This window comes from Xenopus laevis, chromosome 5L (genome assembly GCF_017654675.1).
Source record: "Xenopus laevis strain J_2021 chromosome 5L, Xenopus_laevis_v10.1, whole genome shotgun sequence".
NCBI classification, from domain to species: Eukaryota; Metazoa; Chordata; class Amphibia; order Anura; family Pipidae; genus Xenopus; species Xenopus laevis.
The window spans coordinates 52506153-52533449 of NC_054379.1; the positions used below are offsets into that span (position 1 = coordinate 52506153).

At 42.7% G+C, this 27297-nt stretch overlaps 1 protein-coding gene across 3 annotated transcripts in view; it reads left to right on the forward strand.

The window, feature by feature from the left end:
* Positions 1-27297, forward strand: part of ahctf1.L (AT-hook containing transcription factor 1 L homeolog) — a 71621-nt gene that overhangs the window by 18121 nt on the left and 26203 nt on the right. For all 3 annotated transcript variants that reach the window (XM_041562095.1, XM_041562094.1, NM_001087730.1), the window contains 14 exon segments: positions 2798-2948; positions 4942-5074; positions 5163-5344; positions 7682-7743; positions 14841-14969; positions 20579-20669; positions 20801-20890; positions 21539-21679; positions 22398-22502; positions 23523-23616; positions 24080-24203; positions 24951-25007; positions 25548-25694; positions 26039-26226. In XM_041562095.1, the coding sequence (XP_041418029.1) occupies positions 2798-2948; positions 4942-5074; positions 5163-5344; positions 7682-7743; positions 14841-14969; positions 20579-20669; positions 20801-20890; positions 21539-21679; positions 22398-22502; positions 23523-23616; positions 24080-24203; positions 24951-25007; positions 25548-25694; positions 26039-26226 (1694 nt within the window).

The following is a 27297-nucleotide window of genomic DNA, read 5'->3' on the forward strand; positions in this document are numbered from 1 at the left end:
AGGCAGGAGGGGAGAAATGGGTGGGCTGTAGACTAACTAAAATTAACCCCTTGTGTTGGGTAATGCACACGTCTGGAGATCTGATATAGGGGTTGCAGAGATTGTGCCCTGACGCAAGGCATAGACAGGCTGACAGCCGGGATCTGAGCTAGTGATAGCTTGTAGTAAATACTCGTAAAAAAATCAGTGCCAGGTCTCCGCCCCAAGCACACGTGATGAGCAGATCGAACTGCAGGCAGCTTCCACCTCTGCTGCAGTCTCTCCGCTCTCTCAGGCCAGCCTCACTCGACGCTCTCCTCTCTCTCTCACAGCTTTCCCCACTATCCAGCGCTTCCCTCCTTTATCTCCCAGCCTCAATATGCTCTCCCTGACGGCCTTCCCCCAACTGTCACTAGAATAGCCAGGGAGGAGAGATTGAACAACGCTGCATGGATGGTTGCCCTTTCGCCGTTTTAGAAGAGGAGCGGAAGTAGAGTTCTGATAAGTTATCTCTTAATAAAGGCGTTGCAATTTAGTTAATTAAAGTTTTATTTGCTTTTTTGTTTATTTTTCGTTCTATACTAACGAATTTTGAAGAAAAAAAAATTCATGTTACTGGTCCTTTAAGGCTCAGTCGAGCCAGCAGGCGGAGGGGTCTTTACAACTCTCAATCAAGACCCTAAACCAGCTTGGCTGTACGATCAGTAGCAAAACGTTACGCCTGACGCCATCACAGCTACCATTACAAGGTGGATTAAGGTAGCGATTCCATCCAACAACCTGTCCCAGTAGGCATTAAGGCTCATTCTACCAGGGCTCTCAGCACTTCATGGACTTTCAGGAATATGGCCTCCGCTGAGCAACTGTGCAAGGCGGCAACAAGGTCCTCAGCCCACACATTCACAAAGTTTTACTGTTTTGATACCTTTGTTTCAGCTGAAGCCGCTTTCGGACGTAAAATCCTTCAATCTGTTGTTTCCTAAATCATTACAGGGCTTGGTTACCTGTTTCCTCCCTCCCTAACCTGAGACTGCCCTAGAAAACAGAATCTCCCAAATCAGCAATACACATACCAGGGGTAAGCAACGGAAAGGCTGATTATCTAAGCTGCCATCAACTTGATCGTGGGAATTACACGATCAGGCGTTCAACTTCATTGTAGAAAGATGGGGAATACCAGATCTTGATCTAATGGCATCCCTCCAAAACCGAAAGGTAGCCAGATTCATTTCAAAGGCAAGGGATCCCCTATCGGTAGGGGTTGAACTGATGACTGTGAAATGGGTTGCTTCCTTAGTCTGTGTTTCCACCGCTCGCAATGCTTCCTCGAATTCTCGAGAATCAGACGGGAAAGGATCACCTGCATCGTGATTTGGAAGATTTTCATCTCTTGGTGTTCAGAACGGGGGTTACCCTATGTCCGATTCTCCTTCAGTTCCTTCAGAATGGGTTAAGTTAGGGTCTGAGTTTGGGGTCTCTTAAGGTCCAGATTTCAGCACTTTCGGTGTCACTCAAGAAGCAATTCGCCCTGCACAAAGATGTACGAGTTTTCTTGCAAGGTGTAGCACAAGTGGCACTGCCATTCCGAGCTCCACTGCCTACCTGGGATCTCAATACAGTGTGAACAGCACTGCTAGGTCCCCCGTTTGAGCCCATCTCATTAATCGAATTACCTTGGCTTTCCTGGAAGGTAGTCTTTCTTATGGCCATTGCATCAGCTCGGAGGGTCTTTGAGCTTGGGGCATTATCCTGCTTGCCTCCATACCTGAACTTTCATGAAGAAAAAGCAGTACTGCGTACAGTACTATCCTTCCTTTCCAAGGTAGTCACCGCCTTTCATTTATACGAAAAGTCATTCCCTACTTTCGCAGTGCGCCCAAAAATCCAAAGGAGGCGAAACTTCACAAACTGTGCCTTTACGCACATATGTGATCACACAGCTCATTTTCGAATATCCGGCATTCAGAAAGGACTCCCGGCCTCCAAAGCTACCATTGCAAGGTAGATTAAGGTAGCGATCCGCAGCGTTTACCTATCCATCCAACAACCTGTCCCAGTAGGCATTAAGGCTTATTCTACCAGGGCGCTCAGCACTTCATGGACTTTCAGGAATAAGGCGGCAACATGGTCCTCAGTCCACGCCTTCACAAAGTTTTACTGTTTTGATACCTTTGCTTCAGCTGAAGCCGCTTTCGGACGTAAAGTCTTTCAATCTGTTGTTTCCTAAATCATTACAGGGCTTGGATACCTGTTTCCTCCCTCCCTAACCAGGGACTGCCCTAGCTTTGGTATGTCCCCATGGTTCCTGGGTCCCTCAGGACGTAAGAGAAAAAGAGATTTATTACTTACCGTTAAATCCCTTTCTCTCTAGTCCTATGGGGGACAAAGGACTTCCCGCCCTGAAACAAGGAAGACCTTCACCTCAGCCAGTTAATTACAAAGTGTTTTAAAAGTGTTTTGTAGTTGAGCTAGTTCTTTGCGATGTTCTTTGATATTATCACTGAATAGATGGAGGCATAGAAGGAACTATATAAAGGGGAGGATCAATTTTTTTTTGTGTCCTGCCTCCTGATGGGAGGGGATTTAACCCCATGGTTCCTGTGCCCCCATAGGACTAGAGAGATGGATTTAAAATTAAATAATAAATCCCTTTATATACAATAACATTTGGAGTTGCCATTGTTCTATCTACACCTGCAGTCCTTGCTATAACTTCACTTAAAGAAGGCTATGTAATGTTGTCATAGCCATGAAATTGTTCAAAGCCTGGTATTCTGTATTTCCTTTCTATTTTATTTATATTTTCCTTCTTTTGAAGCTTTTAGAATATTGTGAAGAGAGATACAGCTTAGACCTTTCGGGCAGCACCTTGTCTTTGAGAGGACAGAGTAACAATACGAAGTTGCTAGGATGCCAAACTATAGAAAAATTTCGTGTACATGGAGAGAGAGAAGATGGAGTCCATGAAGGTATGTTCTAAGGCCCATACATTAAAAAATCAATTATCCTTTTTTAGCAATTGAAAAAAAATATTATTAATTAGCATTGGTGTAATGAATAGTGCTAATGCTGCACACTTGTTTTGAGTATTGGGAAAATTTGTTTGTCTTGCACTAAACAGGGCAAAATCTGAATCTGTAGGTTAGGTCATATTATCCTGGTTTTTGCAAATACAACATCAAAACAATTTGATATCCAGCTGAGAAGATGGCTATATACATGAAACCCATCCCTTCCTCCAGATGCAGCCTAATGCTTTGTGATAGGAAACTTCTCATTCTACAGAGGGTTTCTTAGTGGACTAGTTATTTGTACTTCTAATGTCCTTACCGTAATTTTTTTTTCTGTTCATGTCTATGGAGGCTGTATGCTGTACCACAAGGAAAATTTTTGGCTATTTGCACAGGGAGCAGTTTGGAGTGTTTTGTTGCTCTTCCTCTGTTGACAGTACCTGCCAATTTTAAGCATTGTCGGCTCACTGCTATGCAGGCAATCATTGGTTGCAAACATGCCAGTCCACATCTTCCAGAAACAGAGTGGCACTTTTTGAGTGCTGGTTTCCTACACAATGCTCTACCCATGCCTTTCAATTCACAATTGATTGAAACTGCTTGTAGATTGCAGCGGTCTAGGTCATCCTGTTTTGATACTTGGGTGGCAGAATTACTCAACTAATTCTACTAAAAATGTTTTATGTCAAAAATATCCCTGTGATCAATTGTGATATCATCCCACCTAGATCTGAAGGCACAAATGTGCACAAAAATGTAATGTTGAGAGTGGTGCCTGGCACCTAGGTTTAACAATGAAACTTTAATATGGAGATTATTAAAGCTACTGCTATTTGGGATTCAAGCATAACACCATTGTGAGATTGATTGCTTATGTTTCTAAATAGGACCTTGAGGTGAGCTCCAATTTTTCAGGTTTTTGTTTTTCTGATGGTCAGGGCTGGAACTAGGTGTAGGCAGAAGAGGCACGTGCCTAGGCCGCAAAGGTAGAGGGGCGCCAGGCACTTAACCTCTTCTGACGCCATTCCCTAGTTCCAGAAGCAGTGGTAGCAGTTTTTTGCTCCCCTGCGCACTTGTGCACCCCCGACGCATGCGCACTTGCACTCCCTTGGCGCATGCGGACTTGTGCCTCCTCGGCGCGTGCGCATCGCGTCCTCGGCGCATGCGCAAGCGGTGGGGGTGGCGGAGTAGTCGCTGGGTTGCCTAGGGCAGCTGATGGTTAATAGAGCCTTTGCTTTTGAACTTGTTTATCAATGCCCTGTACCTTTTTAAAGGAGAAGGAAAGGTTAAAACTAAGTAAGCCTTATCAGAAAGGTCCATCTAAATATACCAGTAAACCCCCCAAGTAATGTTGCTCTGAGTCCCCTGTCAAAAGAAATACTGCATCTCTTTCCTTCTATTGTGTACACATGGGCTTCTGTATCAGGCTTCCTGCCTTCATCTTAAACCTCATTGCCCTGGGCAAGAGCATGCTCAGTTTGCTCCTCTCCCCCCACCCCTCCCTTCTCTATTGTAATCTGAGCCCAGAGCAGGGAGAGACTCAGGCAGGAAGTGATGTCACACCACATTAATACTGCAGCTCCTATTCTAAACAGAGAGTTTCTAGAGCTTTTTACTCAGGTATGGTAAAACCTTCTACAGAATAAATATAGCATTCTAGCTTGCACTATTGCAGCTAATCTATTGGCAATAAAATGCCTCTGTAGCTTTCCTTCTCCTTTAATTTCTTTAGAAACATTAGACTAGAGAATTGGAAGCCAATACTAATGGTGGTTAGGGGAGGTACAAGTAGTAGATTTATAGTAGCACCATGCTGAAGCTTGGCAAGTCTTCAAGCAATAGTGTGAATGAAATAAAAGGTGTAGTGTTCATACTGTATATAATCTTTCTAGTGCTTTTTGTTTTTTTTAAATGTTTTTTTTTTTATAAACATAATGTATTTTGATTTCAGTCACATCGCCTGATACCAGCGTGTCTGTCTTCAGCTGGCAGGTGAATACATATGGACAAGGAAAACCTTCAGTTTATCTAGGTGTTTTTGATATTAATCGATGGTATCAAGCACAAATGCCAGATTCTTTGAGGTAAATAATCCAGTATTTTCAAGACTGAGATATTTCACATTTTTCATTTACTCCGGAATGTGATTTTTGCTTATTCTTCTTTCTCCAGGTCTGGTCAGTTTCTTCGCAACTGCTCTTATTTTGCATTTTGGTCTCTGGAAGCTGTAGTTAATATAACGACACAGGACATCATTTTTGACATTCTTGTGCATGAACGCAGTTTAAGCAGAGGCATTCCTCCTTCTTATCCTCCTCCTGAGCAGTTCTACTATCCAAGCACCTACAATTTTGGTATGAATGTTACATTTTACTTTTTTTTAATTCATCCAAAGGTTAAGAATTGAGCATTACAGACAGTACACATTTAAAGTACATGCAGAGCTATTTACATTCACTACATCATTACTAGTACTGGTATGGGATCTGTTTTCCAGAAAGCTCTGAATTAACTCTTTCCCTGCCAATAACGTAGGTACTACGTTCTTGCAGGAAAAGCCCTAACTGCCAAGCACGTAGTACCTACGTTCTTGGCTGGAAAGGGCTCCTCTATGCAGTAGAGGCGATTGCTATGTTAGGACCCCCCATGGCACAATACACAGTCACTGGTCTATTTTCACGGAAGGTGAAAAAACAGCGGAGAAGATTCAAATGTACTAATTTCTTTTAATAAATCCACACATGCCAGATGCTTTGATATATCTATGCTTATTGGGAATCAAACTGTTCAGTAGACCCTTGGCGTTAATATTTAGGGTGTTTTTATTTTTAGAAATGTCATTAAACCTCTGCCTTTAGAGTTGCTTTGCAGTATGGTAGTTTGGCGTAGAACGACATAATTACCTATTTTGGATTTGTCAGAATGTGTACTTTACAAAAATATATGGTTTTGGGGGGTATTTGTGCTGTTAGGGGGTCTTGTGGCACAATACACAGTCACTAGTCTATTTTCACAGAAGGCGAAAAGACAGCGGAGAAAATGCAAATCCACTTGTTTTTTTGGGGGGTCTGCACATGCCAGATGCTTTGGTATATCTATGCATATTGGGTATCAAACTGTTCAGAAGCCCTTGGCGTCAATATTTAGGGTGTTTTACAATTGTATGTATGAAATTGGGTATAATGTGGCCAATTGCAATATTTGTAGACAATTTTCAGAAATGTCATAAAAAACACTGCCTTTAGCGTTGCTTTGTAGTATGGTAGTTTGGCATACAAAGACATAATTACCTATTTTGGATTTGTCAGAATGTGTGCTTTCCAAAAATATATGGTTTTCTGGGGTGAACATACATTTTTGCACCTTGAAAAATGCTGTATATGTGCTGATTTAGCAGTATCTGGAATTACAGAACTGATAACTCGTATGGGGTTTCTTAGTTCTGGGGCCTCTATATTCCACCTACTTAGGTGTACCTATGCATATTGGGTATCAAACGGTTCAGCGGACCCTGGGCTTTCATGTTTAGGGGGTTTTATCTTGGTATGTATTGATATGTTGGAGATACTGTGCTGTAGACTGGACACTTTGAGGTTATTTTTCAAAAATGTAACACATTTTTATAAAAACTGCTAATTTTAGTAAAGAATTGCAACTTGGTAGTTTTGAGTAAAAATATATATTTACCCATTTTGAACTCGTTAGAATCTTCATAAAATAAATTACGTTTCTGATATTTGCGTATGTATCATGCAAAAACGTTTTTTTTATTTATTTATTTATTTTTTTATACACTTAGAAACCCATATTTTTTTACAGGAGTGGAATTACAACAAAATTCTAGCATATTTTGAATGCTTAGGTTGTCCTGAAAAAAACTATCTTGTTTTCCTGGGTAAACTAAAAGACCCCCCCAGGAAAGGCCCCTAAAGTAAAAGCGCACAAAATGTTCAAAAATGGTCTGGCAATAAAAGTACCAACTTGGCCAAATTGGCTGGACGTGAAAGGGTTAAAGTAGAATTCAACCCTTTAAAAGATATTGCATAAAACATCTCATATGTAAAAACCTGCTTTGTGTAAATAAACCATTTTCATAATAATATACATTTTTAGTAGTATCTGCCATTGGGTAATAATAAATGGAAAATTGCCATTTTAAAAAATAAGGACCACCCCCTGGGATCGTACGATTCACTGCACACAAACATGCCAAACAAACTATACTTGATAGGTCACATGAGCCAATTAACAGACAGAGTTCTGTCTTTTGCTTCAACATTTCTTCCTGTTACAGTTTAGAGTTGTATAAATATATAGACCAGTTTGGTAAGATTCTTTAATATGCCACTTAATATGATGTAAACTATCTGTTGCTTAAGTATTTATTTTGGGGTTATAGTTTTCCTTTAAGGAATGAAGAAATTTCAGAAAAGATTCAGAAAGATTTGTTATCTGGAAAACCCGAGGTCCATAGCATTCTGGCTAACAGGTCCCATACCTGGTTTCAAAAACATTCATTACTTGCTTTTTTTCCCCATGCTACTTATAGCAAGATATTCTAATTTAACTCTGGCATGCTTGTATAATTTCTACTGCCCATTGACCAAATTACTTAGTTGTTATATAAAGTTTCCCAGCCTGCTTTTTGATTTTACTGATATTTTTTTTTCTTATTTCTTGTCATGGTGAAGATGCCACATGCTTGCTGAACTCTGGGCTCATTCATTTTGCATGCACTGGATTTCAGAAAGAGGTAATGTACTTTTATAAACACTTTATTTTCAATCTTTAGTGGCAAGGTGCATCAAACAGTGGTAGTATATAATCCTACAGCCCTATATCTGTATTTAAGTTGCATCAAACAGTGGTAGTATATAATCCTACAGCCCTATATCTGTATTTAAGTTGCACTTAAATATAAAGAGAATGCCGAAGATTAGAAGAGGAAAAGAAAGTTGTGTATATAAAATGTATCTTGTTCTCTAGGGCCTTTGTAATACTAATTACTTGTGTTTTATGACAAATCCAATTAAAGCCAGTGATTAGTAGCTCTGGTCAATGCAATGATTTTCATGTTGCTGCTTTAAAAGCAATTTCAGTCCTGTATGGCTTGGGAACAAAATGTTTTTGGTACTCAATCAAGGCTTAAAACCAGATCCCCCAGCACGTATAATATCTCATAGATGACGCATCCGGGTACTCCTAAAATGTACTGGTGGGTGGTTGCCTGTTAACTTAGGAGTGTCTGTGCCACATTCCAGAAAAAAAAACCCATAGGATACTAATACAATGTTAAATGTCAAGACATATAACATTGTTCAATGTAAATATTAACATTTCTCTGTCGTCTAAAGGGGACACAGACACTGGGTTAAGCTCCATCCTTTAGGAGGCAGGACACTTGGAATTAAAATATCCCCACACCAACCAACCTATTCAGGTTACTAGGAGGTTGGATTTCTCTTCAGCTAAAGAAGAATTAATGAAAACGGGGGTCCTCCAGGAACAGGAGTCCCTGTATCCTATTGGGGGTTACCCTCCTTCGTGGGAAGACTTACAGAGTCATTTCTAGCCCAAAAGGCTATATCGACCACCCACTGTCTTCTGCTCCCGGTTCCGGACAGCAGATGCCTTGGCCGGTAAGCTAGAATTAAGAGGGGTCCATACAAACTCTCCTCTCACACTCGCGCTGGTGACCCCCACTCACGTGCCCCCTACTCGGGGGGTAGAGCTGAACCCTGGTTGCTATCCTTGCCCCTCTGCCTCCTCTCCCCTCTCAAGATTATTCCGGTGTCCCAGGCCTCCTCTCTTCTAGTTTTGGTTCTTCTTTCACCTTTAGGACCCACAGCCGATTCTCCTGGCGCCATATCCTCTGGCGCTGCACATGCGTTCCAGGTGCCATCTTGGATCGCGTGCCCAGCAGCATTGAGCAGCAGGGAGGACACAGACGCGAGCAGCTCCTGCCATTCGGCCCTTCTAAGCTAGCGGAGTCCCTGGGGGGTTCCCTTCAGCTACCTCAGGGGAGGCAGGATACCTCTCCTTTACATTAGACTACCAATATTTTGGATATCACCTAATAAAATTTCTTAGCAACCCTTGGTAAGGCAGCAACCCACCCATTCAGCCAGTACCAGAGAGACAAATGGCATAAGGTAAGTCAGGGTGGACTATTCCCCAGGGCGGGGGGGAGAGCCCTAACAACAGTGGTGGCGCAAGTCACATACTTCATGTGCACTAAATGCCAGGCTAAAATCCCAGGGGGGCCAGACTGAGCCCCTCTGTAGACCATGCTCCAAGAGTCATGTAGCGGCAGCCATCCCAGGTAGTAATCCCACAGCTACCCAGACAGGTCTTGTCAGTCAAGACAAATTACACCTGAGGATGTAGCGGGCACTTCTTCAGAACCGCCAGCTCCACTTTGGGCTCTCCAACTTTCACAGTCGCTGGCTTCCCTGCAGAGTTTACCAAGCAGATAACCTGGGCAAAGGGCAAAGCATTAGCCAGGCTGGGTCAAAAGTCTAGCGCTAAGAGCAAAGACCAGATACCGCTAAGGGGGATACCACTATCCACACCCCATCTGACGCTGTTCTCACTTTCAAGCGAAATCAGGGGACATGGGGCGCCCAGCTTGGAAGACCAACAAGTTTCACAACAAACGATCCACCTCAGATTGACGGGGCACGCCCTCCAGAGTTGCCGAAAATCGTCGTCAAAAACGTCTGAGGGCCACCACTTGGATTTTTCTTCCCATCCCCCCAGAAAATTCCTTATGTCCAGAGTTCCCAACAGTCCCGAGAAAGCTCAAGCATTTCTAGACTGCATTTCCAAGATGGAACAAGACTGAGTGATTGTCCCAGTTCCCCCGTCAAGAGAGACTCTCCGGTTTCTATTCCAATCTATTTCTGGTACCAAGAGAGATGGGTCCTTCAGGCCAGTCCTAGACTTAAAGTACCTCAACAAGCACTTGAGATCAGTGTGGTTCAAAATGGAGACACTGCGGTCAGTAATTTGGGGAATGGAACACGGACAGCCCATGTCCCTGGACATCAAAGATGCATATCTTCATGTACCATTTTGGCCCGCTCATCACTGTTTTTGGAGATTCACCAACCATCATTACCAATTCGTGGCTCTTCCCTTCTCGCTTTCATCAGCCCCCAGAGTTTTCATCAAACTTATGTCGGTAACGGCAGCGGCCTGACATATTCAGGGAGTATCTGTGACCCCATACTTGCACAACCTTTTGCTGAAGGCCATGACGAGACAAAGGCTCAGAGGAACTCTACAAAGTGATAACATTGCTCCAGAATTTTGGCTGGACGATCAATTTGGACAAGTCCAGTCTACTGCCCAGCACCCAGATGATGTTTTTGGGCACAGCAGATGAAACTGAGAAATCAGGTCAGCTTGTTGTTCAGTTCCCAGAGGCCGACAATTCATCTAGCCATGAGAGTGCTAGGATTGATGTTTTCATCGATAGAAGCAGTGCCGTTTGCCCACATACACCTGCGTCCACTTCAGGCCAACATTCTATGCGGTTGGGTCACTGTCACAAAGATTCACGCTCTCCCAGCTGACAAAGGATTCCCTTTGCTGGTGGATGCAACAACCTGGGCGACCCCAGAATGGACAGTTATAACGATAGATGCCAGCCTCCAAGGCTGGGGGGCTACATGGAACAATCTATCGTTGCAGGGACCTTGGTCCTTCCCCGAGACCCAGCTTCCAATAAACATCCTAGAATTCTGTAGAAAGCTGTAAGATTGGCGCTCACTCACTGGTCCCACCAACTTCAAACAATACCAGTTCGAGTTCAGAGCGACAACGCTACCATGGTAGCCTACATAAACAGACAAGGAGGCACCCGCAGCAAAGAGGCACTAGCAGAAGCCCAACAGATCCTAGCCTGGGCAGAGCTCAACTCAGACTTTCAGCCATTCATATACCAGGAGCAGAATATACAATGGCCGATTTTCTCACTCAAAATCAAATAGACCCCGGAGAATGGGAACTTCACCCGGAGGTATTTGCAGAGCTGACGAGACGTTGGGGACTACCTCAGATCGATCTCATGGCGTCCAGAACCAACCGTAAGGTGACAAGATTTTTTGCCCGTTCACGGGATCAGATGGCAGTGGAAGTGGATGCCATAACCCAGAATTGGAACTTCAGCCTAGCATATGTCTTTCCTCCGCTGCCTATGTTGCCTCGGGTTCTGAAGAAGATCAAACTATCGCAAGCCACGGTGATCATAATAGCTCCATGTTGGTCTAGGAGAACATGGTTCTCAGATCTACAAGTTATCCATAGCACAGCCAATTTGTCTGCTGTCCAGGGCCGACCTTCTCACACAGGGACCCATAGCCCATCACAATCTGGGCCTCCTCTTGACGGGATGGCTGTTGAAGCAGACATCTGGAAAAGGCAGGATATAGACAGTCATTGTCACAATGCTGAAATCACGCAAGCTTACGTCATCCAGATCATACCACAGGGTTTGGCGTACCTACTGGAACTGGTGTAAGGATGCAAACGTTCCCTTCATTGAGTACAACGTCCCAAGAATTGTGTCCTTTCTTCAGTTGGGACTAAAGCCGAGTTTTCTGAAAGTACAGGTGTCAGCAGTATCCGTGCTTTTCCAATCCCGATTGGCGCTTGACAATTCTCTCCGGACTTTTCTTCAGGGAGTAGCACACGTCGTGCCACCCTTTCGGCCTCTGATCCCAGGATGGGATCTCAACATAGTACTGGACTCGCTTATGGATCCTCCATTTGTACTTCTTGGCACGGTATCAGACAAATGGCTCACCTGGAAGGTGGTGGAAGGGTTTCCGAGCTCAGTGCTGTGTCGTGTGACCCAGCTTTCCTAATCTTCCGCAAGGACAAGGCGGTATTACGCACAGTACCATCCTTTCTGCCTAAAGTGGTGTCTGCATTCTATATAAATCAAGAAATCGTGGACCATCCTTGTGCCCGGAGCTCAAGAATGCTAAAGAAAAACGGATCCACAGTCTAGATGTGGTCAGAGTGCTGCGCTGGTATCAAGACAGAACCAAGCCCTTCCGAAGATCACAAAGGCTGTTCATACTTCCTTCCGGAACCCGGAGAGGCATGGTAGCATCCAAGACTTCGATTGCACGATGGATCAAGGAGACCATCTGGCGAGTTTACATTTCTAAAGGAAAATCGCCACCAGAAGTTGTTCGGGCAGATTCCACAAGATCCATGGGACCTTCATGGGCATGGCACAACTCTGCCTCTTTGGAGCAGATCTGCAGAACGGCCACCTGGTCGTCTGTTCATACTTTTACCAATTTCTATAACTTGGACACGTTCTACTCAGAGGCCTCTTTTGGCCGCAAGGTGTTGCTCTCAGTAGTGCAATAATGTGTTAAAATATCTGTGCCCACCCGTTGTTGTTGGGACTGCTTTAAGTCCCCAGTGTCCCTGTGTCCCCCTTAGACGACAGAGAAAAAATGCTTTTTTGATACTCACCGGTAAATCCTTTCTCTTCAAGATGTTGACCACGTTGGTCCACGAGGGTTTACCTCTCTGAATTACCTGTTCTGCAAGTTTTGTTCTACTAATTTTATGATTATTCTAACTGTTCAGCAGTCGCTTTGGTACAAACTGAATAGGTTGGTTGGTGTGGGGATAAGCCAGACCCTCTGGCACGCCCCTTATTTTAATTCCAAGTGTCCTGCCTCCTAGAGGGTGGAGCTTAACCCAGTGTCCCTGTGTCCCCATATGTACTACAGAGAAACGGGTGGGGTGGGTGTGGATGGGTGGGGGTGTGTGTGTGGTGTGGGTGGGCACCTCCATTTTTTTTGGACGCCATATATTGAATGAAATCTCAGGAGAGTGTGCTTTTAAAGCTATGTTGTTTAACTTTTCTATGTAGTGAGACAACTCTATTCCACAGCTTTTTACTATTTTTGAAATAAAGGGGCTGTTACAGCTGCTCGATACGATCTGTAACAGATTGTCACTATTATGGTTATAGTGTAAACCATTATAAGTTGAAAAGAACCATTAAAACATCATGGCTTCTAAGAGCAGAGCTTTTCTCTGACATGCTGATTAATACCATAATGTGGGTATTTAAAGGAGAAGGAAACTCTGTTTGCACTTGGGGGTGCCAAATGTTAGGCACTCCCAAGTGATTGTATTGACTTACCTGTAACCCGGGCCGGTGCCCCTATCAGCAGAAAACTGCACAGTCCTCTTTCTTCGCGCAGTTGCGCATGCGCAGTAGGAAGAAGCCGAACTTTAACCAAAAAGTCGGCTATTTCGTTCTACTGCGCATGCGTTTGCCCAGGGAAATTTGAAGAAAGAAGAAGCCGGTAGAAGATCTCTCCGTGGTGCTCGCTAGAAAAAACCCTGGCCGGTGCAGTTTTCTGCCGATAGGAGCACCGGCCCGGGGGTTTCAGGTAAGTCGATACAATCACTTGGGGGTGCCTAACATTTGGCACCCCCAAGTGCATACAGACTTTCCTTCTCCTCTAAAGGGGACATATAGCATACATACATTTTTACAATGCATCAAACCATGTAAAATAGAAGAAATAGTTTTTATTTGAATACATTTTGGGTCAAAAACGTCTATTAGCTTAAACTGTTCTCAACACTCCCCTTTGCAACTTCCTGTTGAGATGTTTCCAGTATCAGGCTTGCATTATGTTGTATGCAAAAAGCAATCAACATCTTTTGGGTTTTCCTTTGTAACTTCCCGCATCTGTTATTATATGCTAAACAATTCCAGAATATCCGCTTCATTTATTCACTTGCAACTCCCTTCATCTGATCATAAATTGTCCCAGAACAGCTGCATTTATTCCCATGCAACTCTCTGCACCTAAACAAATTGCCCCATAAAATCTGCATTTTTACCTAGCAAACTCCATGCACCTGATCATAAATTGTTCCAGAACTGCTGCATTTTTCCCTTGCAACTCCCTGAACGTGATGGTTCCAGAACTGCTGCATTTATTATGTTGCAATTACCTGCACCTGATCATATATCAAAATGCAGGAAAATAAACCTACAGCTGCTGTTCTGAAATATCATAACCGTAATTACTGTAAATAACTTATAATGTAATAGAGGCAGAGAGTTGCACAGTGTATAACAATGCATTATGGACTATAGATTATGTCCAGCTGGGCATGTACATTTCTGAATAATGCCTATTTGCTTTAAAACACATAAGCATACTAAATATAAAAAAATTATACTATTACATTTTTTACAGTTTGTATTGAACTTCACATCTATTGCTTTATGTTGAACATTTAAGGTATATTGGTATAAGTGAATGATCAGGCAGCAGCATAAGACAGATAAAGTTATGTGCAGGCTGTGAACACACAGGACAAAGGGTGGGAGGGGTCCTTGCAGAGTTCGGCCTGTCAGTCAGTGCTGTGACCACTTCCTGTGGCCCTTTAATGTATTTTAAAGGGCCAGTAATGTGAAACTATTTAAATTATTTTTTGTTTATGTTCATCCAGCATTTACAAATGGTTGTCTTCCTGTTTAAGAACTTAAACAATTGTTCTACAGAGTATCTGTTATCTCCTAATTGTTCTAGAGTATCTGTTATCTCCTATGTCTGAGCCTTTTTGTATTATTCATTTGGAATGACTTCTCCCTATGACTACACAACACCTTATTTTTATAGATGGTAGTCGTGCTTTAGAAGCAGCCCCTATTTAATGTTCTTCAGCAGATATATGATGTGATGTAACTCCAGGCTTGTGTTGTGTTCTAGTCTTTGAAATAAGTAGTTTTAATAGCGATCTCTATTCCTCTTAGTAACACCTGGTAGTGTTTTTTTCTATATTGCTTTGTAGACATTGCACTTTTTAAAGAAGTCTGGCTCTTCCTTAAATGAAGCAATCCCTGATGGCTATAACAGGTGTCTTGCAGCTGGCCTGTTGGCTCCAAAGTTTACTGATGTTCAGGCATCTAGCTTAAGTCAGGTGAGTTCTTAATTACATTATTTTGCATTGTTTTCTCTTTTGTACCACTGTGGAGGTATATTTTTTTCACTTGCAATGCCACTTATTTTGTCCTGGACTGTAAATCACTTCTATATAATGCACTTCTGATCTAGAGAGAGAAAATATACATTTCTCCATGTCGGCTTGGGGACACAGGAGACAGTGGGGTATAGCTAATGCCACTAGGAGGCAGGACACAACAGAATAAAAATGTGACTCCTCCTCCGCTGGCTATACCTCCAGCAGTAGGCGGAGCCGAATTCAGTTTTTGTTGTGTCCTAAGGTGGTTAGGACTCTCTCCATTCTCTACAACAACTTAATACTAGGAAGAAACCGGAGAGTCTGTCACTTACACTGAGTAGTGTGTTTTTCCTTACTTCACTTTGCATCCTTACACAGAGGTTGTCGCTGCTGCATGGGGGACACAGGCACCTACACGGCACTATCCTAGGGCGCCTTCTCTGGCGCTGACTCCTCTGGCTCATTCCTCCCTGGTTCTCCCCCTGTAGGGGCACCATATCCATTACCTTACCAATGGCTTTTGGGCCATTCTAGTTCACCGAACATGTCTGAGGGAGCCAGTGAGGTCTTATTCTCCAGGGGATCTACATCCTCTGTTTAATATTTAGCATGCGCAAAATTCTACAAAAGGTTGCCAGGGGGCCACAAGGAACCTATATGTTACAGATGTAAACCAGTCGCACAGGTTTCTGATCCCCCAAGCTCTGATCCCCCCAGGCCCCACAAGGTGATGCCCTTACCAACCATTGAGAAGCCTCAGGGCTCCAAGCCATCCCAGATTGGGCAACACACCAAGCCACGGGGTTTCCGAAACTAGCCCTCTCCTTGGACAAGCTCCTCTCCCGACTGGACAACCCTAGACAAAGGGTCTCAAAGCGCTCTCCTTCTGACGACGAGAGCAGAAGTAATTCCCCAAATCTCTCTTCACCCCCACCAGAAGGGGAAAATTCTCTCTCTGAGGGCAGTTGTTCCACAACTTGGATCAACCAGAGGACGAGCCTCCTAAATTCTCATCCGAAGCAGTTGACTCTGATAACTTCAGTCGTTGAGACGCTCAACCTCCAGGAAACTAAAGAGAACCACAAGACTGCTAAAGCTCTCTTTAAAAGAAACAGCAGATCCTTGCCCACCTTTCCAGCTCATAACCAACTTGAGCAGATTATTCAACAAGAGTGGGACAAGCCTGAGAGGCGTTTTCAGCCAAACCACAGATTCCTAAAACTATATCCTTTTTCATCAGATCCAACTGACAAGTGGTCCTCTCCACCGTCGGTGGACACCCCAGTCTCGTGCCTATCTAAAAATACAGCTCTACCTGTCCCTGATGCCTCCTCTTTCAAAGATCACATCGACAAAAAGCTAGAGGGCCTACTTCGCTCAGTTCTCAGCCTCGGGTACATCCCTCTGACCAGTACTCTCCACAGCCTGGGTCAGCAGGGCTATTCAGACATGGTCTGGTTCTCTACTTCAAGTGATCTCCCCGGGAGCCTTACACCACGAGCTCGCTCAATGGGCATCCCAAATAAGAGGCAAACGACTACATCTGTGAAGCTTCCCTCGATGCAGCACAGGTCATTGGTAGAACCTCAGCCCTGTCTGTTGCGGCACGCAGATGCCTCTGGATGAAGTTGTGGACGGCAGATCTTTCATCTAAGAAGTCTCTCACCTCCCTTTCATTCAAGGGAAAGCTCCTATTCCGCCCCGACCTTGACAAGATCATCAGCCAAGCTACAGGGGGCAAAAGCACGCTACTTCCACAGCCAAAGGCCCGTCCATCCTTTCACAGAGGAAAGTTTTTTTCGTCCCTCCCAAAACAAGAGCAACCAGTCAGGACGGTTTGGGGGCAAGTCCAGATCCACCTGGCAGAGCAGTAAGCCCTCCTCCAGACCTGCAAATAAATCATCCTCCACATGATCTTGTGTATTCCCCGTCTCACCGGGTACCCCAAGGAGGAGGGCTTCAACACTTTGCGGATACCAGGCTCTCCATTACATTACTCCTGGATACACGAGGTAGTGTCGCAAAGCTACCATCTAGAATTTTCATCATTGCCCCCTCATCGGTTCTTTAATGTCCAGACTCCCCTGGGAACACGCCAAACAAAGGGCATTTCAGCTGGTGATTTCAAACAGAAGTGATCGCACCAGTTCAACCAGGGTAAAGATTCAAAGGTTACTACTCAAACCTCTTTGTCGTCCCCAAAAAGGTGGGTCTGTACTTCCCATAGTAGACCTAAAAGGCCCCAACAAGTGCATACGGCCTTGAAGGTTCCAGATGGAGTCTCTCAGATCCATCATTGCAGCCATGAGCGAGGGCCAATACATGACATCCCTCGATATCAAAGACGCCTACCTGCACGTCCCAATTTTCCTTCCCCATCAGAAATACTTGCGCTTTGCCATCCAAAACCTACACTACCAATTCACAGCTCTTCCCTTCAGTCTCACCTCAGTTCCCCGAGTCTTCACGAAGATCGTGGCAGCAGCCACAGCTGTGATCAGAAACGAGGGAATATCCATTACCCATTATCTCAACGACCTGTTAATCAAGGCACCATCCCCAGCCAGCAGCCCAACGCTGCCTACAGTTTTCCATGTCCAAGCTTCAGGAACTCTGATGGCGCATCAATCTGGAAAAATCATCCCTGATTCCCAGTCAATACATGATCTTCCTGGGAATGCAGTTCAATACAAAGACCCAGAAGCTCTCCGTACCACAAGACAAGATAGTGAGACTCCAAGCCCTAGTAAACACATGATAAAACAAACTCATTCAGCCAGACGCTGCATGAAGGTTCTAGGGGTCATGGTGTCAACCATAGAAGCAGTTCCCTTTGCCCAGCATCACCTCAGAGATTTGCAGTGGAACATCCTGACTGCCTGGAAGCTAAAGTCACTACTACAAGAGATCCGTCTATCAAGAAAGACTCAAACATCTCTTCTGTGGTGGTCAAACCCACACCACCTCTCCACAGGAAAACGCCTAGGCGTCTCCTGACAACGGATGCCAGCCTGTTCGGATGTGGAGCGTTCTAGAGGGACATTCATCACAGGGCAGGTAGTCCCAAGAGAACAAACTCTTCTAATCAACCTGTTCAGAGCAATTTGGCTGGGCCTGCTTCATTGGCAACAAGACCTGTCAGGCCAAGCAGTAAAGATACAGTCAGACAACGCCACTGCAGTGGCTTACATCGATCATCAATGTGGCACAAGAAGCAGAGGAGCCCAAAGCGAAGCCAGCCTCATACTTCAATGGGCAGAAAACCTAGTCAAACGCTAGATCCGTGAAAATGGTCACTAAACAAGGAGACCTTCATAGAGATAACCTACCAATGGGACATGCCAGAGGTCGATCTCATGGCAACAAGAAAAAATTGAAAGGTGCCAGCATTCTTTGCTTGCTACCGAGACCCAATAGCACTGGAAGCAGACGCTCTCAAAGCTCCCTGGAACTTCGGCCTACGCCTTCCCTCCCCTTCATCTGATTCCCAGAACAGTCAAAGTTACAGAGGGAACAGACAACATTAATCCTCATAGCTCCAAAGTGGCCTTGACGCACCTGGTACACAGACCTCCATAGCAGAACCCTAGACTCTACCCCCTCGTCTAGACCTGCTGCTACAAGGGCCAATACGTCATCCCAACCCAGCACATCTAAGCTTGACTGCCTGGCTCTTGAGAACAAAATCCTAAAGAAAAAGGGCTTCTCGGATGCAGTAATACGCACTATGCGGGCAGCAAGGAAACCAGTATCCCTACCACAGGGTGTGGTCTACATATCGAGACGAGTGCCTACGTCATCAAAAAAACTTCGAGGTACTCTCTGTACCAAATCTATTCGAATACTCCAAGAGGGGCTAGCCTCGGGTCTCTCCCTAGGTTCCCTAAAGTCACAGATTTCAGCCCTTTCCGTATTCTTCCAAAAGAGACTGGCATTCCTCCCAGACATCAAGACGTTCCTCCAAGTGGTAGCCCATGTAGCTCCCCCAGTTCACCCACCAGCACCCACATTGGATCTGACCCTGGTACTAACAGCGTTACAAAAACCACCCTTTGAGCCTATGGCCTCTATCCCAATCCAGTGGATTACTTTGAAGACTGTGTTCCTCCTGGCGATAGCTTCGGCCAGGCGTGTCTCGGAACTCACTGCCCTATCATGCAAGTCACCCTTCCTCATCTTCCACCAAGACAGAGAGGTCCTCAGCACCTTACCATCTTTCTTACCTAAGGTGGTTTCAGCCCTCCACTTAAATCAAGAGATCACCATTCCAACATTCTGCCCTTTGCCTTCCAACCCAAGGGAGGTGGCACTGCATACCCTCGACCCAGTCAGAGCTCTCCAATTCTACACAGTGTTCAGGATCTCAGAAAATTGGACGCCCTATTCGTCCTCCCTTCTGGACCTCGACTGTGTATGCCAGCAGCTAAATCTTCTATCTCCAGATAGATAAAACAAGCCATACAAAAATCATACACAGCGCAGGGTCAAGCTCCACCTGTCAATCAAAGCCCACTCCACCAGCAGGATGAGTACGTCCGGGCTTTCAGAAATCAGGCATCATCACAAAATTTTATCACTTATACTTTTGCGGCATCTGACGCACGCTTGGGCAGGAAGGTTCTCCAGGCTGCCGTGGCTTCTTACCCGTCCTGAGGCTAGGGGACAGCTTTGGTACGTTACCACGGTCTCCTGTGTCCCCCAAGACAACATGGAGAAAAGGAGTACTCACCGTTAAATCTCTTTCTCTTCAGTCGCTTGGGGGACACGGTACTTCCCTCTCTGTCCGTCTGACATGGTTCTATATATAGCCAGTATGTTCAAGTTTTTTACTGCTATTACTGTTACGACTGTTATTACCTACTTAGTACTACTTTGGTACAAACTGAATTTGGCTCCACTTACTGCTGGGGGTATAGCCGGCAGAGGTGGAGTCACATTTTTATTCTGTTGTGTCCTGCCTCCTAGTGCCATTAACTATACCCCACTGTCTCCTGTGTCCCCCAAGTGACTGAAGAGAAAGATTTAATGGTGAGTACACAAAATCTCCTTTTACCCTTCCCCAATCTGTTGCTCTTCTACTGGAATCGGTCAGAATCACTCATGAACCTTGAACAGTCACCAATTCATTAAATACCTGGTATATCTTAGTTTTTCCTCATAGGTTTATGGAACAGCTGAATAGTTATTTTCATTTATTTTTTAAAAGCTTGGAAAGACTTGTAAACTAGTTGCATGGCAAGACAATTTGTGACATTACTGGTGTTATGGCCATTAAATCATTTCTGTAAAAAGTGCATTATTCAGAAAAGTGACTGTTTCCTGGGTTTGTATAATAGTACATGGAAATACATGTTTATCTCTTTTCTCCTGGAAAATTTGAGTGGCCATTTAATGTTCTGCTAGCCCCACAAAATCAAAGAACTTAATTGTTTTTGCAGTCAGTGGACTGTGTAGATGAGTGGGCCCCAGAGCTACTGTTTGGTGCATAACCACATGTATACCCAGAATTAGAATATGAAGCTGTGGGAATTGGAGTACAATACTTAATTTGAGTTTGCATATTTTAGGAAGAACAATTGCAAGCTATATTAGCAGCTGCAGTCGAAACAAGCTCCCTGGGCCTTTTGACCAGTTGTATCAAACGCTGGACTGCAGAAGGTAACATTTCTATGTTCTTTATTTTTAGTGCTGCTTTTTTTTGTTTGTTTTTTGAAACTTGAAATCAATTATCATGAATGTATATTTAAACCCCGTTATGTTTTTTGTTTTGTTTTGCATCTTTTTAAAAGAACAACCAAGATCTGCAGCAAACCTACGCTTTGTACTAGAGTGGACATGGAAAAAAGTGACACTTACCAAACAAGAGTTTGACAGACTTTGTAAGTAATTTTATTTTGACACCCATGTGGTCCAAATGCAGACTTGTGCAATATAGCTAAACCTGAAAACTGCATGCTGTCCGCATGAGTCTATTTATGACAAGGGACACCTGGCAAAGAAATTTGGCAACACCTGGCAAAGAAATATGGCAACACAGTGCTGTTACCTTTTTTCCCCTCTGGGCAGTGCAATTGTTACTAAAAAGGCCACCAACCGAAGGAAAAATGGAATTGGGTTCTTTGGGGGTGCCAAACATATTTTCCGTCTTTAAAATTTGTCTTGCAATCCAGTTCATCAAATCCATTATTTTGGGATTTGGTTAAATCACGAATCATTCTTGAAGGGTTCGGCCAAATCCTGAACCAAATCTGAATCTTATTCGGCACCTTATTCTGCATATGCAAATTATGGTAAGGAACAGTAACAAAGAACCCTGCACTGGACAAAAAAAAAGAATTCGGTCCAGTCAATCTGCCATATTCAGAACTAAATCCTGCATTTGGTGCATCCCTAGTTGATATCTTTAGAAAAATAAGTTTGGGATACGTTTACTACACAGTAACATCTTATTGCTTTGGGTATTTTCAGTTGGACCATAATTTAGTGTCGCTTGCGTGTGCTGATTTTTTTTCCCCTTTCTTTTGCAGGTTTTCGCCTTTTTGATGGATCCTGTAACTTTATTGACCCACATACCCTCCAGTCCCTTCAGCAGTGTCATTTGTATTTTAGCAATCTAACAGCAGTCTTGAACTGTTTTATTGCACAAGCAAAAGAAGTAACTCAACAAGGTATGTGTATTGAGCATTGCAGTGGATAAGAGACTTAAACTTGAGGTCTTGTGCACATGGGTCATTTATACCAGATTACATCAGGTGGAAATTGACAATGTACAAAACATCCCTCTGTTTTATCACCATTTCCCAAAGAGAGAGACTCGAACCCTCTGGTATTTCAGGTAGAGGTCTGCTGGTCACCACTGCAGATTATTGTAATTAACTAATTTACCATAGAGCTCTGTTGGAAAAGGAGTAAGGCAAAAAAAAGTTTGCCCAGTACTGCCATCAGGCAGAATATTGCTGCTGTTTTCTGCCTGATGGCTGTCATAGAAGTTTGCCTGCTGGCCCACCTGTGTCCTCCCCAAATAGATTTGTTTTCACTAGAGCTTAGGTTAACAGGGAGGACAAACTCACAGTATAATCCTTAGGTAAATGTTTAAATTTCTCTAAATCTAAAAATAATTCAGCATTGAACTTGTGTAAATTATTAACAGGAAATATAATAAGGTGGTTATGTTGGCAGTGTCCTGTAAGGGATTTCCTGTCATAATATTATTACAAACGAGTGTCTGAGTGAAAAGATGTTGATGGCTTCCCTTTTTCAGAAGCGTTGTGCTGTCCACAATCTCAATGAAACTGCTGATTCAGAGCTGTATGGAAACACTTCTGTTCACTTTTAGATTGACAAAGTTGTAAAGCACATTATTTTTCTCTCCTTTTACCCTGACAGGAGCAGTAGACCTCACAAACAAACAATCTGTAACCAGGCTATTGACACTGTATGCATCTGTTGTACTCTGGTTTTGTCGCTCTGGAATGTTGCCAGATTCCTCAGGTGATGTATAATTTATGTCAAAATCCCATTTTTTTTTTTTTTTAATATTTTTATTTGAGACTTTTCATACAGTAAAATAGTTGCAGAGTATAAACAAGCATAGAAAATCGTTAGTGTACATAGTTCAAGAAAGATGTAATGCATCCATTAGGTCCATACAATTAACAGTGATAGCAAAATCGCGTGACTGGGGGTTTCCCAGCTGTTCAAATGGTAGTTCCATACTGCAAAAATACATATCATTCAAACTGGTGCTTGTTGAGTGCCAAGGGTAACCCCTAGCTTGTCGTAGTAAGCTTTAGAGCACATTAAGAGCAAGGGGAGCAGACTCCAGATAGGTACACAAGAAGACTGTAAATGTGAAGCTTGTAAAATCTTATATAAGTAGTCTCCAGAACGGAAATGCAATTAGACAGATTGGTTTTGTCAATATAAACAGAAACACAATAAACCCAAAATAAAGTGTAAAACTAAACAGGGAAATAAGAAATGGTCAAACATACTTGAAGTACTGGTATTGGGTATCATAGCTGGTATTTGGTCAGGGGGATGACGCTACATAGTGAGAGATAGAGGGGGGACCGTAGATATTATGTTGACAGAAGGTTAGAAGGGAGGGACCCATTAAATCTCTATAGAAGCCAGGGTTGCCAAATTTTCATTAAAATCCCAGTCTTTCAGAATATGAATTTTCCTTCCTCTAATGTTCTCTTGTAAGAAGTGTTTACCTTTCCTAGATGAACTGAAAAGTCTGCTGTTTTGAGGAGATTTTTCTATTCAAATGTTATTACATTTTAATACTCGCTGTCTTATCCACTGAACTAATCTGATTAAAGTGGTACTGCAAAGGATATTTTTAATCAAAATTTGCAATAAATGATTATCATACATCAATATTGCTTTGCAAACCCTTTTAATTGCATGTGTTTCAATTGTACACTTTTGTTTTCTTTATTGCTGTAATTACTAATAATGAATACATTTAGTTTAATTTATTGTACTTTCCCTTTTGTTTCATAGATGAAACCGTGCAGTTAACTAGACCATTCTACAATTACCAAGTTATTCAGCAGTACTACTCGGATCAGCGAAAAAAGCTGGAACGATTGGCAAGGTAGAGAACATATATTGTAGTTAGAAGGGGATGCTTTAGTAAATTTATTTAATGGGACTCTAGTGAGCTGCCATTTACCTCTGTTATATACAGGCAGTCCCCAAGTTATGTACGAGTTAGGGTCTGTATGTTTGTTCTTGAGTTAAATTTGTATGTAAGTTGAAACATACATTTTCTTATTAAATGCAACTTAGATGTTTCTCTTAACATAGTTTTTATTTTTACCTTTCTGTGCTCTGCAGTACACATGAAAGAGGAGATTGGGGCAGGTGGTTTATTAAAGTTAAATGTTAATAAAGGTGAAGCAAACAACAGTATGTTGCTGTAATAGCCTCCGTTTGTAAGTTGTATGTAACTCGAGGACTCCCTTTAATGTTTTTTTGTGATTGTGATACTTATACCATAATTAAACCATTTATTTACTCAAACTTCTACAATTTTAAATATGTCTCTTGGTGAACAGAGGAAAGTGGGACACTAGTTCTTTGATGATTGATGGACTGATAAATCAGTTTGGAGATCGAATTCAGCAGCTCTGGAGCAGAGATGATAATGGCACAGGAAAATACCCACCTGCTAATTTACATGTAAGAATTAAACATCACTTAAATGTGAACTGACTTCTTTTCCTTGAATGTTTTAAAGGGAATAAATTGCAGAAAGGTAAAGTGTAGATAAAGCTTATGTTTTACTCGGTACTCTTAATCAGGTGTTTTTTGACTAGGAGAACATTGCAGTTTTGCTTGACTGCTTGTCTCTTGAATCTGGCAGTCCTTGCCTTGAATTTTTATTTGTTAGCACTCTGGTTCTTAGAACTTTGGCTATGTACCCTGTGGAGATCATAGTCCACATAACTTTTATTAAAGGAGAATGGAAGCTATAATTACTGGAGGTGCAAAATGTTAGGCACCCCTGATGTATTCACTTCCATGATTGCCCTAGCTGGTGTGTCTGCTCTCAGAAAACTGCAACGGCCCAGGCTATTTCTAGCGGAGCACGCAACGGCCCAGGCTATTTCTAGCGGAGCACAATGAAACAATCGTCTTCTGCATCCTCTTTTCTTCATGCCAAACATGCATGCCAAGTAGAGTAAAAAGCCAAACTTTAAGCAATGTACTGACTGTTAGACTCTACTGTGTATGAGTCTGCTTCTGACAACAGAAGAAACGCGAGGTGCTCTCTGCTACTTGCACAGAAATACGCTAGGCCAGTGCAGTTTTCTGTTAATAGGATCACTAGCCTGGGTTATAAGGTAAGCAATGTTAGGGTGCACAACATTAGAGTACCCTATATTGTGTAATGTACAACCAGCTTTATATTTTTTTTTCTAACAGGCACTTCTTGATGTGTACCTTCTTGAAAATGCAGATGAAATGAGCAAGCATGCGATCGTATCCTTTCAACCTGATCTAAGCGATGATTTAATGAGGCGCTAAATATATCTTTAATTTGATGCTGTAAGGAAAGCGTTTTAGTTACAGCACCCAGTGCATTATGATACTTGATGAACATATATTCATATCATTATATCTGTTTGGATTGAGTACAAGGTAATGTATTATTACAGAGAAAATAATTATTTGGATAAAATGGCATCTATGGAAGATGGCCTTTCCATAATTCGGAGCTATTTGGATAACTATTTTCCAGATATCTGGTTGCATACCTGTACTAATAAGCTGTTTCAATAGAATTCTTATGGTGGATATGGTTTCAGTGCTACTTTTACTTGCTGTTTGCCATAGTTACTTCTGTTTTGCCTTAAGCCGTAGCTGTTGATAGTTGTTACTGTATTATTCTGCTTTACTAGTTGACAAATACTGAAGGCTAACACATTGGTCTCAAAATTACCTGCTAGTCTGCAAATTTAAGATTAATGATTGGCGATGTCTGATTCTGTACCAGTTAACCTTAACTGTGTGACTTATCAGACCATATATTTTCTTCTGGATATTATGTATTCTTTTCCGGATAAACCAGACTCTTCAATTGAGTCCTTTCCAACAGCTTTTTCGGTTCCTGGCAGTCTTATAAAACTAATTCAAGGGTTTTGGCTTCTGGATCACAATGATTACCAGGTAAAAATCTGCAACTAGTTATTTGAATGCAAGTTCTTTTCTTTTTTGTATTTATTTATTTTTGATAGTTGTATTGATTAAATTTTTTTATTCGTTTAAAAAATATCTTCTCAGACATGAGCACATGAGTAGTTTGGTTCTATCTCAAGTGGTATCATTTTTGAAGATTTTGCTTTATAAGTAGATTTAGTACAGATGCAGGTTTAGATAACATTTTGCTAAATGCTAATATTTGCACATCTGGGCAGCTTCCTTGTGCATGTAGCATGGAAAGCAACTTAGATTTAGAAGGTCACATCTGTTGGGTAACTTTTATTTTTATTTTTTTTTTGTGTTTTCCTTAGAACTCTGTTGACTGTATACTTAATCCAGCATCAAGTCGAGTTATGTCATGGCAGCACTCTCAAATCATTGAAAATTTGTTGTGCCATGGAGATTCGAGACAGGCCCTCAGGTATTTACAAGTGATGAAGCCTGTAGCAACCACCAGCAAAGAGGTTAAATTGCATATGACTGTGCTGCTTGCAAACAGGTAAGGAATGTTAAATATTTCAAGATAGTTCCTTAAGGCAAAGCACTTTAGCTACTGCATGTAATCTCTACATACTTGGAATTCCATATCTTTAAGGGCAGACAGACGTGAAGAGACGTGTCGCCCAGCAACATATCGCTACTTCTTCAGGCGACTAATCCCTCCAAACTGCTTCCCCGCCGCTTAGAATCGAAATGGCCGGCAGGATGGCACTCTTAAGTGCTTTGTTTCCGAAGTTGCCTCACAAGTGCCATCCCGCTGGCGGGAAAGCAGTTTGGGGAGATTAGACGCCCAAAGAAGAGGCGATTTGTCGCTGGCCGACTTATCTCCCCGAATCTTCTCGTCTGTCTCTGTCCTTAAAGCCCACAATACCTTAATCTTCCTCTGCCTAATGTGTATTTTTAACTTGTTTTATTTTTATCTGCTTCCATTTATATGTTATGTAGTTTGGAGCTTTGTGTAAGCCTACTGGCTGTCTGACTTTCGTTAACCAATCGGCATATTCCATCACCGTGACTTCTCTCCTAGCAGTTAGACTTCAGTCCATAGTTTGAGGGCACATGGAGCATTGGCTCTGCTGCTCCTGTGTTGTTTTTTTTTTTTTGCAGTTTGAGAGAGACTGATCTACTCCATTGTTCTGCACTGTAAAGTGTAGCTTCTTCCATTTGGGTGCAGGCCATCCCAAATACATGAATGCTGGCATTTTAGGGACAACCTCAGCTCTGTGTGCCTGCATACAAGCAAAAGCTGCACTTTTCAGTGCAGATAAACAGAGCTGGGGAAGGAAGGAGGTCTGCTTCTCTAAGCCTACCAAAAAAAAAGTGCTTAATGGTTTTTTTTTTCTCGTGCCAATAGGCCTTTTCAGCCTGTATTGGAACTCCGTCCAACTTTCCTTATTTAGAGTAATATGAAAAAGTTTGGGAACCCCTTTCAACCTGCATAATAATTTACTCCACTTTCAACAAAAAAGATAACAGTGGTATGTCTTTCATTTCCCAGGAACATCTCATTACTGGGGTGTTTTCTGAACAAAGATTTTTAGTGAAACAGTATTCAGTTATATGTAATTAA